The 20,406-nt window shown below is 31.0% G+C and overlaps 2 protein-coding genes across 3 annotated transcripts; one reads left to right on the forward strand and one right to left on the reverse strand.

Moving 5' to 3' along the window:
• Window positions 1-1,080: 1,080 nt before the first annotated feature.
• On the reverse strand, window positions 1,081-11,428 carry LOC148226608 (uncharacterized). The gene is made up of 18 exons (XM_088203872.1): window positions 11,249-11,428; window positions 10,710-10,952; window positions 7,536-10,646; window positions 7,344-7,459; window positions 7,122-7,268; window positions 6,890-7,050; window positions 6,763-6,823; window positions 6,595-6,693; window positions 4,099-4,333; window positions 3,941-4,031; window positions 3,671-3,876; window positions 3,202-3,604; window positions 3,022-3,133; window positions 2,352-2,508; window positions 2,096-2,290; window positions 1,781-2,019; window positions 1,569-1,694; window positions 1,081-1,503 (listed from the first exon to the last, which is right to left on the reverse strand). Exons 2-18 carry the CDS (start codon window positions 10,912-10,914, stop codon window positions 1,279-1,281), a joined length of 5,889 nt encoding a protein of 1,962 aa, XP_088059998.1. The 5' UTR covers window positions 10,915-10,952; window positions 11,249-11,428; the 3' UTR covers window positions 1,081-1,278.
• Window positions 11,429-13,268: 1,840 nt separating this feature from the next.
• On the forward strand, window positions 13,269-20,386 carry CSN3 (COP9 signalosome subunit 3). Of its 2 annotated transcripts, none has more exons than XM_088204480.1 (9): window positions 13,269-13,404; window positions 13,488-13,642; window positions 13,715-13,811; window positions 18,942-19,171; window positions 19,243-19,440; window positions 19,508-19,684; window positions 19,743-19,874; window positions 19,932-20,114; window positions 20,179-20,386. In XM_088204480.1, exons 1-9 carry the CDS (start codon window positions 13,344-13,346, stop codon window positions 20,257-20,259), a joined length of 1,314 nt encoding a protein of 437 aa, XP_088060606.1. In that variant the 5' UTR covers window positions 13,269-13,343; the 3' UTR covers window positions 20,260-20,386. The 2 variants fall into 2 exon arrangements, with proteins under 2 accessions (XP_088060606.1, XP_088060607.1); XM_088204481.1 differs by having other exon boundaries at window positions 18,942-19,159.
• Window positions 20,387-20,406: the final 20 nt, after the last annotated feature.

Raw genomic sequence — 20,406 nt, forward strand, 5'->3', positions numbered from 1 at the left:
CTAATTTTGATCTCCCGGACAAAATAGCAATAAAAAACACTAAGGTTCATATGGAATTCGAACCCAGGTCTTTCGGGTATTAGTCACTAACTATACTGGTCTTTCGTGCTAGTAATATATTTTTATTGTATAGCCAAAAAAATCTAATGTCCAGAACCAGTTTTATCAATATTTTTAAAAATCTCACAATATGACAAATTAAACAGTAATCTATGATGAAAATAAACAAAAAAATTACGCTGCGCAGCCAAATACATCTCTAAATTTTAACATTTCTATACTTTTAACTTAAAATTGAAGTTAGAAAAGGTGTGTATTTTTTATATTTTCTTATTAGTCAATTTTTACATCATATTTTAAGGTAATGGAAGCATTATACTTCAAACGACAGACGTTGTTAAAAATATATTGTAAAAAACACTAAAAAAATTTGATTTTACTTTTTTAACAAATCTTTATATTTATCTAAAGAATAATTAGTCTGATGATTTTTTCCTCCAGAAAATATCTTTAAAATGAAACATTACATTATTGTTCCTATACATTATAAGTTTATACCTGTCATTTAATGCCATCTCAAAATGAAAGAGATCATCTTTGATTGTTAAAACGCCAGTGACTCACTTGTTGATAATTTTTTTTACATATTATTAATTCTTAATTCGTAAAGATTATGTACTAGCATAATTTATTATTAAACCAAGTATTTAATATTTCTTTTAGAGATACTGACGCGTAAAGAAAAATAACAAGTGACCCACTAATTTGTCACTGGTTAATGTTTTATAAGAAAAAATTATACACAAATTAAATAGCGATTAACAATTTATAAAACAACTTTATTGTTTTAAATTAAATAAGAAGAAACAAAGTTATATTCATAAATAAGATTAAATTATTTATGTGAAATTCATTATTTATATACAGAATATTATTATGTACATAACAAAAAATATAATATAGAATTTTATTCTATATTTATACTTATATTTAAATAAAAATATTTTTTTAAAGCACATAGGTGTTTTTCTATACAATCCATACCTTAATATAAACAAATAATTAAATAAATAAAAGGTACCTGTGATGGTTATTTAATTTAATTCATCAGATACATTAACTTAAAATATCGACTGGAAAGTTTTATCAAGAATATTATATAATGTGAATATGTCATGGTATGCATACAATAACTTAAAAATAGCAGATTATTTGATTGCTAAAGCAATAATCATTTTTATAATAAATATAAATGAAACCTAAACATGTTGTGCCTATTTAAAAATAGGTGTCAAACTTTGTGAATTTTTTAGGTGAATAATTATTATCAGTTAAGTGAGTAACGCACATTATTCTGACTTGTCCAGCTCGCCCGCCAACAGCATAAAACCTTGAAGCTTCGGACGACGGATTAAATTTGGCACACATCGGCTTTTGCAAAGCATACCGATTGGAAAAAGGTTCCTCTATTTTCCTTTTTTGTATTGGATTGTATTCTGTTAGCTAAAAAAATATAAGTACATTAAATAAACTATATTATTAACATTAATATTAATATTAATACATACATGAGGTACATCCACAAACAACATTCCATACTTTTTAGTTATTCCATCATACGACAATAAATCACTAGAAGAATCATCAACACTGGTATTTTGTTTTAATTCTTTCAATTCAGTCATTGCTAACACCTGGCAAGAAAGTCAAAGTAACAAAAAATAGTATATTTAAATTATAAGATCATTTGTACATATATATAAATAAAAGTTATTCTTACCGCTTTCTTAAACCGAGATATCATTACTTGCTTAAAACTATTAGTCAGCAGCCGTTTGTGCCATTTGAGCACCGGATAGTAAACTGGCCAAACTTCAGCGTCTCCCATATCGTTAATCGCTAGGAAAGCATTATGAAAAAAACTAGCATCTCCAATGCCCCCTCCGGCGAGCATCGAGCCGTGATACTGCATATGCTTGGCGCAAGACCGAGCCATTATCATGCACAGCATTGAACTCACTAAAAATAAAAATCATATTTTTAATGTTGTCATGAATGTATAATAGTAAATATCATCATGTATTCAATTATCTACAATTTTTCGGGTTAATCTTTCCCGTCAACGATGCGATTGAAGGCCATGGGTAACTCAAGAAAATATTTGTAAAATGTCCGGATAAATTATTTAGTGCAATTGACTTCTGCCATACACCACAACCTTTAAAGGAAGATATACCTAAGAATATATCACTTTCGTTGCCCGTATCATTCATAGGTAATATAATAAGACCTGTAAATAAAAAAATATTAAAATGGTAATTAGCAACATATTTTTTTTATATAATACATACCATTGATGGGAGCAGTATAAGGTTGAAAAGAAAAATATGGTAAATATGTAGTAGTTCCATTACATTCTTGACGCAAAAGGATTGATTTCAAAGTAATGTCAAATAAAGCTACTACGCCATTTGAATATCCCACTGCTATTATGTTGTGGCCTTTATTCTAAAAAGTATACAAAAAATGTAATTATATAAATGTACTAGTGGATGCGCCACATCTCCATTTAATTTTCTATATTAATATATAAATTATTTCATTTTTAATTTTTCTTTCGACATCATCAGTTTAATGGATGAAAACTTCACATTGCACAACAGCAGTTCGAATTTGACAAATATGTATTTTATTATAGTTTGTTATACTTATTTAATATTTTATTCACAATTTATTTCAATCACAAAAGCAATAACAAATATTTTAATAATTTGAGAAAAAGACAGACTCTTGACAAATCATGTTTGTATATTAAAGGGTATATTATAATATTAAGGTATTAGTCACCGATCTATACTAATTTATCTACTAAGCAAATTAAATTAAATAATGCTACAAATATTCTGATATTTAACAATGCTAACACTTTTTTTTATATAAATTATAAAAAAAATTATGCATAAGTGAGTAAGCGACTATTTTTACAAATTAAGCTTGAATTAAATCAATAAAATTACATACCCTCGTCCAAAATATTTTTACAGCTTGATAGTCCATGGCACAAATATTCTTTGAACCGTCAATATCCAATTTAAGTATCATAGATGGTGTGGTTTTGTATATTTTGGATTCACTGCAATTCATAATAGATGTTTAATTATTTTTATTGAAAAAATAACTTAAGACAAAAATAATGCTCACCACTCAGGTAATGATGTTGGATGAGGAACTGCATAAATATATGCATTGCCATCTGAACAAGCAATCGCCAATAAACCCATTCTTACTGAATTAACATTATCTTTAACAGTATTTTTGCAATCGTCATCGCAACCTGAAGCACACCAATCCATGTCCCAAACAACACCATGATTGTGAGCTATACCATAAACCATGGAAGCAGGAGCACAACATTTTGCTATGTTGTTTGATAAGCTTCCAATTTTCCATATTTGCAATGCGCTGCCATATTGATATTTTTCATTAGCAAAATGTCTTTCAGTAAATGATTGCGATATAGAAACAGCTAAAAATTGAGTTGCACGATTACCAGGAATCCAACCGAGACCTCCCACAGATCCACCACACCACATTGTTATGTTATCTACAATAAAAAAACAATTAATTTTAATACAGCACACTTTATTTGATAGTGGTCTTTAATTCTTACCGTTATTTAGATCAGATTCAAATAAGTCATACTTCTTCCATTTTATGTTTTCTTTCTTAGAATTATTCTTATAAGTGCTATAAGCCATATTACAAGATTGTCGAGATTTTGGTAAGTAAGAGTTTGCTTCCTCCTGAGAAATTGCTTCATAAGTTTTACACAACATATTCGTAAATAAAGATTCTATACAAAAGTTCTTCTCCACGCTAGAAAAAAATTCAATCAAAAACAATATTCATACCATCAAATATATATTAAAAATGGACTAACAATTCAGTTCCGCATTTTTTATGAAACTTGCGATTTTCATATATAACTGATTCTTCAAAGTTAAATCCCGGACTGTTGTCGTTTTTAAGTACTAAAAAAATAATTTAATGAGAAATAATTTTGACTAAGAAAATAATTTAATTAATTAATTTTGGTACAATAATTTCTCAAAGTTGCGTTATCATTTTTGTTCTTAAATTTTAATTTTCTTCTTGATACATTTTCAATGTCCGGTTCGACATATTCCTCTTCACTTTCTGCACTGCTTTGGTAATCTGGATCTTCGGGTGGAAATTTAGCTTTCCTTTCTTCTTCGCTGTGATTCAAATTTATGTGTTCTATCATATCTGCTTTATGTTCCATTCTACCATCGCACATAAGGCACATATAGACCTAAATATTAAATAAATATTTATTATTAAAAAAATCAATATATTGAAAATCTTAATAAAATAAAACTTTGTACATATACATATAATTTGTAAAGCGAAAAAGTGAATCTTGTGACATAATTAGTTTCTAATGGCGCACTTTAGAAAATGTTTAATTTACTATTGAATAGTCATTAGAGTCTCCAATTCGAGTAATCGAGTACTCGATACTCGAGTATTTTTGTCCATTTTTCAAGTTATTGATAATCGAGTATTTTGAAAATTACTCGATTAATACTCGAAATTAAAAAATTTTAAAATATTTCAGAAACAAAAATAACTTTAACTCGGTCCGGTAAAGGTTAACGTCTTGCTTTTATTTGGCGTTTATGCCCGAAGTCCCGAGTTAGAGCGGTTACTATCAGGTATAATTTTTTCATAGTTCCATAGTTGCATAGTTCCGGTCGTCGGCTATGTTAGTGGGTACGACGGAGAAATTTCTTTTGTGTTTTCTGTTCGACAGTCCCGACTTATCTAATTTATGGCAATGAACAATATGAAATATCAACAAAAAAATTTTTTAGGTTTTATGACTATGCAGTTGTAGCGTAAAGTGTTGTAAATTGTTTATACTGATCCCTCAGCTTAAAATATAAATCAAAACAATTGTGTGTTTTAAAGGCATTTAAAGTAAAGTCAGTTCTTTCCGAACCGTTTAGCTCTAGAGTGAAAGGGATTCACCCAAATACATCTTCGAAGGATATAGATTTAAATTCTTCGCATTAATCAGAAGGAGTAGAATATTGTATATTGTTAAGAAAAAAAATCTATTAAAAAAGAATTACAAAATACTATTTTGTCAATAGTCGAAGGAAATAAGAGAAAAGCAGAGAAGGGAATGAAAGAAGAGAACATAAAAAGAGAGTTCAAAAAATTTTATATCTATAAAAAGCGAACAGATATAAATTAGAAGCCTTATCCAACGCGTTAATGACAATAAGACCAACATCAACAGCAACGGAAAGGGTTTTTTCCATAACGGGAATAATAAAACCAAAGGTTAGCAGTAATATTAAATTCGAGACACTTTTTGCATTATTGTTTTTAAAAAGTATGTTCGTGAAGTTAAAATAATTGTAAAAATTAGCATACTAAGTATTTTATTTATTTATTTATATGTGCACGAATTTGAATAATAGCTATTTTGGTACATTTGGTAAATACTCGAAAGTACTCGAGTACTCGAGTATTTTAAAATTTTAATATTCGATACTCGAGTAGTTGATGGTTCGAGTAATTGGAGACTCTAATAGTCGTCAAATTTTGCTGTAAGTAGAGCTTTGATAACCGACATTTGGACTAGTGTGTTTTAGGACGGCGACTATAGTAATGAGTTTCACACATTACCCTAAAGCACTGCTTGAAACTACAGTACTCCCCAATAACAAGGTAAATCGGAGACATGCTATTTGAGTGGGTGTAGTTGGGGGGAATAGAAAATACTCATACAATTTTTTACGTACGTACGAATCAGGCGCATGTGATGATATATCCTGCCTTTCACTCAGTCCCACAAAAAGTAACAGGCACCCAAATAGCATGCCCCTAATTTACTGTATTATTGGAGGGTTTACTGTATATACATATTTGAATAAATTATTTTGATATTAAATTAAGCATATGTATGAAAACAAGATAGATGGAGTTAATCTAAACTGTGGGCTGGAACGGAGTGTAAAATGCTCTCACCTCCCCCCCCCAATGACATTTTTGTTTATATGAAAAAGTGCCTAAATCCACTTTTTTTGAATTGATTAAATTAAAATATAGGGAGCTAAAACATATTTATAAAAATATAATTCTATCGTGAATAATATATTTAAATATGAAAAATTAAAATTATATATGAAATTAAATCCGTCTATGGCAAGCATATGGGACAAAAAGGGTTTATATAATATGCGGTACAAAATTCGACTCTACTACACATCGACGCTCGTACCTCCGATTTGAGTAATCATTTCCAGGACACGCTCGAGAACAAGCACTGATGACTTCTAGAAAGATCTTTTGAAGCAATCGAAGATCTACTTTCGAAATGACTATGAACGACCTGTACACTTTATTTACTGACGCAATCAAAGCTCTACTATCGAAGCGACAACGTAAGTCTTGTACACTTCATGGTTATATTTTTTTTTATAATAAATTATTATTAAATGACTTTTCATTCAATATGTATATATATCTAAAAAAACATAAATATTCAAGTATATTACACACCCTATACTTTGGCAATTTTCTTCTATCGGTTGCTGAATCAACAATAATTGAATCATCTTCATTTTTACAATATTGCAATGACTGCTTATAATACTTTTTCTAAAAAAATACAAACATTTTTATCGAGTCAATATAATTTTACATCTATTTTACTACATAAAAACTTACATATATAGCGTTTGATTGTTGTGGCTCAGGCAGCTTTATATCTTTGAATGACTTTTCAGCTCTAAAACAACCGTTTGATCGAATATTTCATCAATTATATACTTTTTATATGAAATTATATACTTACACTTCAGCTGCTTTTCTTTTGAACCTTTTCGAGTCATTTTGACTTTCAATAAAATTCATAGAAATTTCTTTATCTTTATGTGCATTCATATGTATCTTGAAACTTTGCGGTAACACCAGTTTTTTGCATATGTCACATGTTAGTTTCATCTTTTCAATTTCCTGCGAAAATATTGTCACAATAAAGATAAAATTGTAAACTACAAAAAATATTAAACATGTTTTACACATACCTCCTCAGACCTTTGGCATATTTTAATATGACTTAAGTAACCAACTGCCGATGATCTTGTATCTTTACACTTTTCGCATACTAACTTCTTCTTAATTTTGATTACCTTTTGAAGAAGAACGCCTGCAAGTTTATTGTTTTCTAGATCCTTAAAAAAAATGATTTTATAATAAAAAAATATATATTATACTGAAAACATTTTTGGAATATTATAATGTATTACAATAGGTTCATCGCCTTCCAGCCACCCCAGTAAATTATGAAATTTCATGTTATGCTGTGGCCAATTTTTAAGATGTACCATTTCAAAACATAGTGCACATTTACGCAAAGTGTTAACTAAAAAGAAACGTGAGATTGAAATAAGCCGAACATAATAAAGATGTTTCATTAATGACAAAAAAAATAATAAAACCTTTTAATAACGCTTTGGTAATATTTTCATCAATAATTTCATCATCTAAAGTTTTACGGCCTGGTTTAATAGGTTTGATGGTTCCATTTATATCATATAAAGATGCAATCGAAAATAACAGTTCGTTGGCGACGACTTCCTCTCGACTTTTTCTCTTACCTTTCTTCTTAGGTAATTTAGATTCATCATTTTCACATATTTCAGACTCTGAATCACTATTTGAATAATCATTTATAATAAAATCATCTTCTTGCTTTTTATTCTTACAACGTTTTTTTGAAATTACTTCAACGTCTTCACTAGTTCTAGAGCTATTCATAGAACCATCCAAACTTTTATCATCACACTCTGTTACGGCGATATCGCATTTTCTTTTTCTACCTCTCTTTTTAGGTAACTTAATTTGTTCCTCTTGCATCAAATCAGTTGAAGACTTTTCCAATTCTTGACTGTTTTGGATAATTACATCTTCAGATACATTATGAGAATTGTTCAAAGTCAAATTTGTTTTCTCTTGTTCATGTTCAAGAGTATCACATTTCTTTTTTCTACCTCTCTTTTTAGGAACCTTGATTTGTTCCTCATGCATCAAATCAGTTGAAGATTTTTCTAATTCTATATCATTCTGACTGCTTTCAGTGAAACTCGATTCATTGCACACTGTTTGTACGATCGTTTCACATTTCTTTTTTCTTCCTCTCTTTTTAGGAATCTTGATTTGTTCTTCAACAATTTCAGAATTATTCTGTGTTTCATCTAGGCTCAAATTTGTTTCTTCGCACTGTACCTGGACGATCGTTTCACATTTCTTTTTTCTACCCCTTTTTTTAGGAATCACAATTTCTTTAGCAGCTGACGAATTATTATGATCATCTTCAGAATTTTTCTGAGAATTATCCAAAAGTTCATTATTATTTGTAACATTAGAAACATCCATAAAATCATTCGAATGAATTTTTAATAGAGACTTATTATTTTCATCTTCAAATTCATTAGCCTCTCTACTTCTTTCCAATTCTTCACATGTTTTAGTAGTAATAGAAACATCTATTAAATCATCTAAAGACTCATCAAAATTATTCTGAGAATCCTCTGAGCTCTCTACTTGTTCAAGCGTTTCACAATTATTTTTTTCAGAATCTTTGGTATGTTCCTCACTCATTAAATTAATATTTTCAGAATTTACATTATCAGAAATGTTCTGATTATCGTTCATATTTAAATTCGCCGCATCACAATCTGGTTTTTCAACAGTTTCACTCTGCTCTTCAGGAATGTTGATTTTACCAAGTTCTTTGGTAATATTGGAATTATTAATAGAATATACCAAAGAAGTATCCGGTTCAATTTTTGTCTTGGTATTTCGCATATCTTGAACAGAATCGCTAACACATTTAGACAGATCTTCAGATTCGCCTTTTATATTTATTTCATCATCTGTTAACTGTATTGCATCATTTGTGTTATAATCGACATCACAATCATCGACATCCCCAAACATTTCAGTCCGAATTTCGCCAAACCAACAAGTTTGTGATACTAAATCTAAACTGTAACAATACTTATCAATATTTTTCTCCATAACTAACGTCGTAACAGCCTCATCAAAATTTTTGTAGGAATATTTTTGTACTACAGCATTATTGTGATTATCAATTTTAGACTTCCGCTTTTTATACACCTTAGAATACATATTACTTATATTTTCATTTATGACTGTAGTACTTTGCATTGGTTTTTCAGATTCAGTGACTCCGCCCGGTTCTTCAACGCCAATATTATCAATGATTTTTACAGTGTCGTTCTTCTGATTGCTTGTTTCAACGTTAATATTGTCTTTAAGCACGTTTCTACATTTCGGTACATTGTTCTTTTTATTGAGGAACTGTTTTAAATACTCGGCTATTTTGTTGACTTCAGTAGATGACTGTTGCACTTGTTCAGATGTGTTTACTGAATCTGGCAGCACCTTTGATGTTTCATCGTCTGTAACGTTCTGAATTAAAACTTCACATTCTTCTTTAGCTTCAATGCTTGTATCTATAGGGATTAAAACGTCAGATACTTTTTCCGGTTCATCTTTTTCTAGTATTACATTTAATGTTTTATTGTCAGTAAGATTCTGAAGCAAATCTCCACTCTCCTTTTCCTGTTCCTTATTTTGATTTCTATTTACGTTCAGAGTCAAATTTTCACATTCCTTTTCTAGTATTTTTGCATCACTTTGGATCTTTGTTTTCATAATCAAGTTTGACTCATCCTTGTCGCTCAGTTCGTTAATGACTGTAGATGAATTGTCCTTATTTGTAATTGACAAATCTAACTTATCCAACATTATGTCAGATTCGATCATTTCCGGTGGCAAAATATCTGATATAGTGCTCAGTTCCGACTCATTGCTCGAAGCCGTAACATCACTGCATATAATTATTTCAGAATTACTGAGACTTTCACTATCGATCTTTACCACTTCTTGATTTTTTTCCGGCAACATTGTCAAGATAGGTATTACTGTGCTTGTCGAGTTATCGATTATCTCCGTAGATTGTATTAGATTATCTGATGTTAATATTACGTCATCGTTGCTTATATTTAGCATTGATATATTATTGAAACATATACTATTATCTATCGGAATAGATTCTGAAGAATTCGTTTCTATTAAATTTAGTACAGAAGTGGAATTATCCATATCTATTACATCGTCCAAAGGTATTATGATTGTGTCAATGATATCTTTGGATGGTGGATTGGTGCAATTTTTTGTTATGATGCTGTTCACCAACTCTTCCATTATTTGATCGCCTTTATTTTCGTTCAATTTGAGCAGCGCATTTGTAATATCGGTATTGGAGTTGCTCGATTGTTTGGAATGAGACGCTTCTGTGTATTCATCGCTGACGATGAAGTTATTGGTGCAAGGATCTATGGTTAAAAATGATTTTGGTGATTCGGGAGTTTTTCCAGTAGTCTTAGGCGATAAAGATTGTAATTTGATTTTTTCTGATGTTTGAGAAGCTTTCTTAGCTAATATTTTAGAACTCAACGATTTTTTAATCTTCGCCGTGTCAAGCTTTGGTGATTTTGATTTTACATCTTCACTGTTAATGGCTGAAATGATATTTAGTATTAAATAATAATTAAATTGGTATAACTAATTAGTTAAATACATACTTATTTTTGAATTTTGTTCCAAATTTATTTTGATTCCAAATTTCTTCCAAATGTCCGGAGAACAGACATACATTTCGCTGCTTTTTTTCAAGGGAATAGGAGTAACCTTAGGCTCTATCGGCTCATTATTAACTGCCGATTCTTTTCTTTTTAATTCTACCATTTTAGGTACAGCTTTACATCGTCTTCCTTGTGATTTTGACATCTTAATGTAAATTTCATAAATACACTATTCAATTATATCTGGAAAAAATATTTAAGAAACTCAAATAAACACCATTAATTATAAAAATATTTATAAATATAATCATTTATAATTTAAAAAGCAATTTTTAACAAAAATAAAAAAGTATTACAGTGGGAATTGAACCACTGTACGCGTGGTCGATAAGCCACGCTGTTACCACAACACCAAACGTTCCGAATTGTATTATAATCAAATTATTCAACAATTACGGGTTTTAGAAGATAAAAGTTGAAAAAAAAATTAACTTAATAAAAACATGCGACTTCCTTCTGTCACATACGCAAATACGTACCATAACCTAATACGTACTGGGGAAACTTCAATTACATTTTTAAAATATACTGCAATCACTAAAAACTAGTTAACACGCAATAGTAACAGTTAAAGTCGCTTCCAAATGACCGACGAGTGAAAGAGTGAAAAATCGGACACGAGATAGAATTGCCTCAGCTGTCGGAAGCACGCGAGCCATAGGGTTGCCATACTCTCACAACTTTTTTCCCCATGAAACGTCAAAAATCAAGGGAAAATTAAAATTACTTAAATAAAAATAAAATAAAATAATGTTTTTGTATTTATTATAATATATTGTTAAACCCTTAATCCGCAATGCAGAGTGGCAACACTTGGCGGGCGTGCATTGCGATCGTGGGTTAGTGGGTGGGAGATCCAACGGCGCCCGCCATTCCAGACACGTGTGACCGGAGCTCAAGCCGACCTGACAAGCGACTACTACTAATACACATACATATATAAACAGAAAACTCTGTGTAACAATATCTAAAAATAAATTTCTGTTTAAAAATGCAAAAATGCTGATTTCAGTATTATGCAGCAAATTATAAACGCAATAAATTTCATTTATATTTTATTACATTAAATATATAAAAAAAATACCAGTTTTTTCTAAACTGCGCAAAAAAGCCTAAATTAATCACTAATTGCAGATATTTTATGTATAATCAGACGCGTAGCTAAGTTTTGGGAGCCTTTTTTCACAATAAATCGTGTATTTATAAATACTATTGAAAATCAAGTTAACGTCACTCCCGTGCAAAAAAACGTACATAATACGTTTGACTATATTGGTAAAATTACACCTTATTTCAGCGCCAGGGTAAGAATAAAACGCGAGCCTCTACATCTCCCCAAAAAAAGTTATATTACGAATATAAAATTTATTCAATATTATATATAAATAATACACTAATATATTATGGTAATTCTATATTCAATTTCAAATAATTTCTATATAAGCAGTTAGACATTTTAATTCTTCAAAATCATAAGTAAATTAATTAGATATACATCATGCAGTAACCAGAATACTGTGAAAAAAATCGTTTGTAATTTTCAATATCAAAGCAATACGTTATATAATTATATATTTTATAGCGACTAAGAAATCTTCACATTATTGAATATAAATGTATTCTTCGGTAAAAAATATAATTTTAAAAATGGGGCTAGACGCAAAAAGTTTTTGAATCACTGCTAACAATCAAAGTATGTTGAAATTTAAAACAATGGACGAAATAACGTAGTCCGTAACGTCTCAGACTAGTAATTCTGAGGCTACGGGCTCGATACCCAGCAACGGCACTCAAATTTTTATTTATAAAAAAAATGCGCTATTATTAAAAAAAAACCGCCCCAGCTGCAGTGACATCGATTGATTATAAATTATATTACACATATTAATTTATAATTATTAATAGAGATGTCTCTGATTCTCAGTTTTATGGTTAATATTTACTTGTAGGTATTCATTATATCTGATGACTTACTCAGTTGGTACAGGCTTACCCCATTGTAACGCACGTGGCTTACGCATATCAGGTTATGACGGAAGATTTAATAAGATAATAAAAATGAATAAAACGCATGCTCCCGTTTGTTTCACATAAACCTGTGGCATAATTTATAGAAGTCGCCTAACCTAACGGAAAATTCGCTTAATGAGCAAAACAAATTATAAAAATATCGTTTCGCATAACGAATGACGAGGGAAATACCGGGAAGGAAGAAGTGCCAATTTAATCGGGATTGTCCCGGTTTCAGAAAATTTCCGAGATTACTCTTTTTAGCCCTTCCAACATCCCGTTATCTAGCCTAACATATCTCGATGTCCTAAAATGAACAAATATTTTCTCACAACCTCTGAAAATGAGCATTTTCGATTAAAAATATTGCTCTCTCTCGAAAATTAATAAAACATATATGGATGTGGATGTTGATGAATAGTTAGGTGTTAAAAATGAAAAAATATTATTGAAAGCAAGTTTGATTTATTGTTTTTTCGCAGTGGCAACACTACGACGCTGTCGTTTCGTCCGGGCTAGCCGGTCGGTTTGCTGCGTGTTACAGGAACGATCCCTCGACGAACCATGGCTTTAGCGACGCCGCTGGAACAGCTGGTCACTAGCGTGCGTTCGCTGTCTGCTTCCGGTGAGACATTGATAACCTAAGTTGGTAGAAAAGTTGAACCAATTTCAAGTATCATCATAACCTACCCTACATTTGTATTACAGGCAGTTTCGGAGAACTGTCCGACTTGATCAGCAAGAGTCAGGATATACTAGTCCGAAATGGATTACATTTGAACAACGTTTTAGAAACATTAGACATACAACAGCACTCGTTAGGGTTTTTGGCAGTTTTGTGCGCCAAATATTCACTTCCACAGGTAAATTTGCTTCCTTAAATCTGCTTGTAATTTTTTCTACGATTTAATCAAATTATGTTATATTTAATGTAGCCGGCTCCTACTACTGAACGTTCCCCGCAGTTTGAGCAAATCTCCGAGTTCATTAATAGCTGTAGCGGAGAACAAGTTAGATTCGGAACTGAATTGTGTAAGTTTTTCTATTATATATTTATAATTAATGTATTAATCAAGAAAAATTGTCTTAAAATTGCTCTTCAACATACCTCGATTTACGTAGTTTCGCTTTAACGTGATCAAGAGACTTAAAAATTCAGAGAATCTACTGGTAGATATGACTGATAATAATGATTTTCAACTAATTCTAATGAAATAACTGGTTAGATTTCAATACAGCAGCGACGAAGAGGACTATTAAAATTGTCATCTCATTTTAAGTTATAAACAATTGTTTAGTAATATTTTTGAGAACATATCAATTATGTTTATATATAATTTTATGTGTTCGCATATCTCCCAATTTTCTATACAATTGGAAGTCTCGACTTACGCAAATTTTGCAGAACCTGAAAGGACCAACTAAAGTTACTATTTTTTGTATATTATGTATATATTTATTTATTTAAATAGTAACTACAATATATTTTTAAAAACGACATTTTAGTTTTAATGTAAAGTAATATGTTTTCCTTTTTTTATTTTGTATCTAACTTTAAGAATCCATTTTGTATTAGTCCCCAACATCAAGCTGTTCTTTTTTTGTAGTTTAACCTCTACCTATAAACGAAACTAAAAATATTAATTGTAGAAGAAACACATTTAGTTAATTTTCTCTACTAAGCTATGATTCTATTTTTTTTCGATTTTTCTAACATATTAATAACTTTAATATGAGAAATTGCTGTCGTGTGACAAACATTTTTTTTACATAAAAAAGATAATTTATTTCTTCTAATTGAATCATGGCCAATAACATTAACTTTACATTAAAGGCATTGTCAAACAGAACGAAACAAAGGCGTGGCGAGGCGTTTTTATTTTGTAATACACCAAATCCTTCGAGTCTCGTCACACAGAAAACGCCTCGGAACGCTTCGCGTTCCGAGGCTTTTTCGCGGCGGACCTAGTGCCGTGACAAACCCAAAGCGAAGCGAAACGCGAAAGCGAAGCAAAGCGTGAGCGCAATAGTAATATTACATGACTTTGTATGGAAGACGACAGACAGACAGCGAACGTGAGAAGCGAAGGCGAAGCTTGCCGGTTGTGATTGCGTACAAACTATTCATTAGACATACGAAAGTAAGTGTAAGCAAGTGTAAGGGCTGTGGAGTCGTTAAAAAAAACACGACTCCGATTCCGATATTTACCAATAACACGACTCCACTCCGACTCAAAAAAGTTTAATTTTATCACGTATTTTTAGTGTTCTTCTACAGTCTACACGTTATATAATATAATATATGCATACGCTATACACATTCATTAATACGCAATTAAATTTTCATAAATTTCATAATTTAAAAAAATGCATTTTATATAAAAAAATGTTCGGGGTCGCTCATTTTTCACGACTCCGACTCCAACTCCGGCCAAAACACCAAGACTCCAACTCCGACTCCACAGCCCTGGTAAAATCGGTCTTCATAAGATTCAATTACAGAGCCTATGATACTCTCCATAGTCTTCTCGGGTTTTATTTATGTCATGTACTCAAATTCTCTGCCATTTTTCTCATTTTTTAATAATAAAACAGTCAAAAATAAAATATCGTCGTCTGAATCTGTATCACTCAACATTTTCAAAATTAATTTAGCGAATACTTTGGCGTCACTTCTCTTTCTCCACACAACTAGCTATGTGGCGTCTCCGTATCCCTCGTCCTGCAGTTCGCTTTTGCCTCGGTTCACTTTCGCCTCGGCTCACTTCCGCCACGCCTTCACTTCGCTATGTCCACGCGTCTAGTTTGACGTCTTCGCATTGCTCACGCATCCGTTCGCTTTCACCACACCTTCGCTTCGCTCTCTGTTTGACAAGGCCTTTAATGATTCTAAATTAGCGCAAACTTGATAATCGACGTTTTTCTAACCATATCGACAACTGATAAATATTGTAGCATCAATATTTGAATTTACTTAGCTAATGGTATAGACGTAAAAAAACTATCGATTGTTACGCCTCATCCTGATCCAAAGTATGGCTATAGAAGGTCCATCACAATTCGTTCTCCTTGATTCACTTCTCTCTTGTTGTTTAGTATACCAGTGTATATCTACAAATTTAAAGTATATGCACTTTCAGAGTCTGCCGCTGCCCATATTTTGATTCCGTAATGGCCTAGTTTGCTTTTCATATAAACTCTAAATTTACAATTTCCTCGATGCACTGCCAATTTTTCGTCAACTATTATATGTGTACCGAGAATATAATTTTGTTTGCATGCACCTACAAACTTGTCGAAAACAAAATTTAATGCTTCCATTTTATCTCCGCTCACATTCATTCTCTCTGATCTTGTCAATCAGTCGTCAAATCTGAGAACACTAAAAATTTCTGTAAATCTATCTTGATATTGCAGCCGAATAAAAATATTGTTAAACAATTCATTGGTTGCCCACAATTGCTTAAATTGAATTTTGCGGCCATTGAGTCTTCCCGAAGAAAGTAATAAACCTACAAATGCATTTATTTCGACAACACCAATTGGAGAAATGCACTCTTTTCTAATATGTTCGTTATTATCTCGATCTATTTGTTTATTTGTTTCACTGCAAATGCGAGTAATTATTTCTTCCGTTAAAAAAAGTAAAAATACGTCTTTTATAAGAAAAATATTAAATTAAAATTTCTACCCGAGTCAATTAGGCTAGATGCAAAGTTGATAATGTTCGCTAAACGGGTTCTCGACTGTCTAGGCGGGTTGGATTTCCAAGAAAATCCCGATTTTGAAACGTATATCAATCCATCATCTAGTTCTTGGATTTCGGTCTTTGCATTGTTATGATCTTCCAAGTCTTCATCCCTTTCTTCCGTGTCAGTGTCGTTGTTGTTATCGTGTTCTACTAAATCCTCTTTGTCGGTCATGTTACATCCTTTCTCAATATCATATTCGTGATCACTTTCATCCAAGTCTTGTAAAATTCGAAGTAACTCTGCATTAGGGATAAATTTTTCTGCCATTTTCAAGCGATTGAGATAAAATCCTACATGAGGTGAAAAAATATCACAAATTAATTATCCATTCTCTTGCGAATTATATAAAATAATATTTATACTTACCAAGAACAAACAACACACTCGAATACACTCACAAAGAATTACTCAAAGATGACGAAATATTTTTTGCGGGACCAAAAACCGAGCGTGCCCCGAAACAGCTCAACATATACCGTTTTTTCGAGTAACACTGTCGTCTGGCCGTAGAGTGGTACGTAGAGTACCACTTTAAATAATGGTATCTAAAACAACCATTTCTTCTCATGCAGCTTAAGCCACAATTATAATGCACGTATGCAACAGCTCTGCATTCGAATAACTCTAAAATATTGTAAAGTATTAGATGTTTTCGCTTAGCAACGTTGAAGATAGAAAATACTCTCAACATAACAACATAAAATAAACGCGCGAATAATTTTTTATTAAGCTTAATAATTTATTTTGATTAACTTTGTTACTTAAAATTACTATTGTAATTAAAATTTAATTGGTTGAAATCTAAATCTTGTCGCGGGCCGGATAAATTCAGCCCGTTAGCCGGCCTTTTCCTACCACTACTCTAGGGTGTTTGTTGATAAATTAATCTATTAGTTACTTTATAATTTTTTTATCCAAATTAATGAAAAACGTCTTTGTGAAGCAGGACAAAGGCGATGGTTAACCATTTGTTTCAATGAGTACAATACATTGCTTAATGGTGACAAATGGTTATACAAGTTTTTGGCCACAGTGATTAACATTTATAATTTTCAAAAATGGGGTGGTATTTATTCACATCTTTAAATTCCCAGGTGTTCTAAAGATGACGATTTATCTTGGTGTTTTGTTTTAATTTAAATTTCTTGATACAAATACCTTTTGCATTCATACGATTTATTATAACAGATCATGCAATTTAGATTTATTTTAATACTTTTTTATTTGTTTTGAAAAATAATTCTTCATATTAAAGAATATTTTTAATTATTATTTTTAACGCCAACTATGGTTTGGTTTCTATGTCTAATACTTGTTCATGGAAGATAAGCATTAAGAATATACACATTCTAAGTAAATTTTGCTTAGAATGTGTATATTCTTAATGTGTATTCTGAATGTGTATATTACGGGTTTCTGATTTGATTTGTATCACACAGTATTTTTTACGACTTTTTATATTTGAACAATGCAAATATATTAACACTATTTTTATTTACGGAAACTTATTATTTTTTAAGATCTGGTTACTATATACCTATTTTTAATGACACCCGTCAAATTGATGGGTAAATCTAGTTTTAATGCAGAATTATTTCCAATACTCGTTCGTTTGTACATTCAATATTTTGATTGGTACATACATTTGCATGTTTTTCAAATATTTGTTGGCAAAAGTAATATAAAAAGGTGTGTAATTAACGACATTTATACTTAGAGGTGGTCAGCCATAATAACTCAGTGGTCACAAATCATTAGAGCCTGGCGTCACAATCGGTATTGTTATATGTATTGGCACGACCATATTTTAAAATGTTCTATGAAGAGTTCGAAGTCTGTTTAAAGTCTATAAAAAGTATTTTGATGAATTAAATAAACGGTAAGAAATGTAGAAACAAAAAAGTAAAATATGAAAAAAAACTTATAGATTTTGAAAATTATCATCTTTATCACTTGAATTTTGAATAAATCACATTTAATTGAACATGAGAGAAACATTCATTTTTCACGATCAACCTTGAGGATTAGATTCAAGAAATTTAAGTACTCGACTAGACAACTGGTAGCTTTTTCTTCATATGTTATCGATATCAATCGAGTAAAATCAAAGTGCTTTAACTGGAATTATATATTGAATTAATCGACTTTTACATTAATTAACTCAAGTGAAGCCAGTTGTTGTGTAAGTCCTTGGATAAATATTATTTCAATTATATTATTAATAAAGGTATGTAAGATGATTTGATCAATGAATGAAAATTGTGTTTGGAAAGTCTTTTACTAATTATATACTCGATTGTTTTAATTTATATAATTACTTATGTACTTATGTAATACATTTTAAAAAATATGTTACGAATAGATTTACTTTCGTTTATTTTATTTTAACACAACTTTTATTTATTTACAGTTTGCGATCTGTGTCACTTGCTAACGAACCATTTAGTCGATTTAAAACAACCAATTAGAGGAATTGAAGTATTGAAGAAAGCGATTCGCAAAATCCAACTTTTTGACTCGCAGCTTACGTCTGTCCATGCCGATTTATACCAATTGTGCTTGCTATCGAAATGCATAAAGCCAGCACTCGAGTTTCTAGACATTGACGTCACCGGGATCAGTTCTGAGGTACATATAAATGTAACTTATTTTGTACATTGTTTATATCATTATAACTTATTTTTATTCATTTATATATTGATGATTTTCAGCAAGGAGGTCAAAATGATTCTAAACATTTTTTGCTTTGTTATTATTACGGAGGCATGGTGTACTCGGCCATCAAGAACTTTGATCGTGCTTTGTATTTCTTCGAAGTCTGCATAACGACTCCGGCAGTCGCAGTTTCGCATATTATGTTAGAAGCTTATAAAAAATACATCTTGGTATCTCTCATACTACACGGGAAGGTAAACGATTTAAATTAAACGTAAATAATTGCGATTATATATATTTATTGATTAATGTAAATTTAAGATTCAACCGATTCCTAAATATACGTCTCACACTCATGTAGTGGGTCGATTCTTAAAACCACTGTCGGCTGCATATATAGAACTGGCAGAACCTCACGCCACAACTACCATACAGCAAGTTATACAGAAGAATAGAGAGACGTATCAGAATGATAAGAACATGGGGCTCGTGAATCAAGTAAATTTTAGACTTGAAATATTTATTAAGATTAGTATTAATGAACCGTGTTAAATAGGTTTTGGCGTCAATGTATAAGAAGAACATACAACGTTTAACAAAAACTTTCCTTACGTTATCTCTCACTGATGTCGCTAGCAGAGTGCAGTTGGCTGGTCCTCAACAAGCGGAGAGTTATATTCTTAGCATGGTAATTGATCTTTTGTATGCATTATATTCTGATTATTACAAAATATTTTTTTTCTAGATTGAAGATGGTGAAATATATGCAGTTATCAATCAAAAGGATGGTATGGTGGTCTTTCTGGATAGTCCTGAAATGTATGCATCCTCAGAAACGCTCTGTTTGCTGGAAAAACAGATGGCAAATTGCACTCGTCTCCACCAGCATATTTTAGATATGGATCAGCAAATCCAAGTCAATCCTCAAGTAAGTGTTTATCTCATATAATATAGCGTTTAATATCAATCTCACCATTTTATTTTCTTTACAGTATATAAAGAAGTGTCTCGGTAATCAAGACGAAGAACTGTTAGCCACAACTCAATCGTCGAAAACCACCTATTCAATGTAATCTGATTTGTAAAGTATTTAAAGCAGTAGCTGTTACTTTGTATTTTCGTATTTTTTAAGATATTTTAATATGTACACGAGATGTGATAAAAATGGACATTATTAATTAAAACATGGCCAAAACTATATATACGTATATTTTTTTCTT

The sequence above is a fragment of the Plectrocnemia conspersa genome, unplaced genomic scaffold, assembly GCF_051122295.1.
Source record: "Plectrocnemia conspersa isolate PC_06_02 unplaced genomic scaffold, ASM5112229v1 ptg000014l, whole genome shotgun sequence".
Classification (NCBI taxonomy): domain Eukaryota; kingdom Metazoa; phylum Arthropoda; class Insecta; order Trichoptera; family Polycentropodidae; genus Plectrocnemia; species Plectrocnemia conspersa.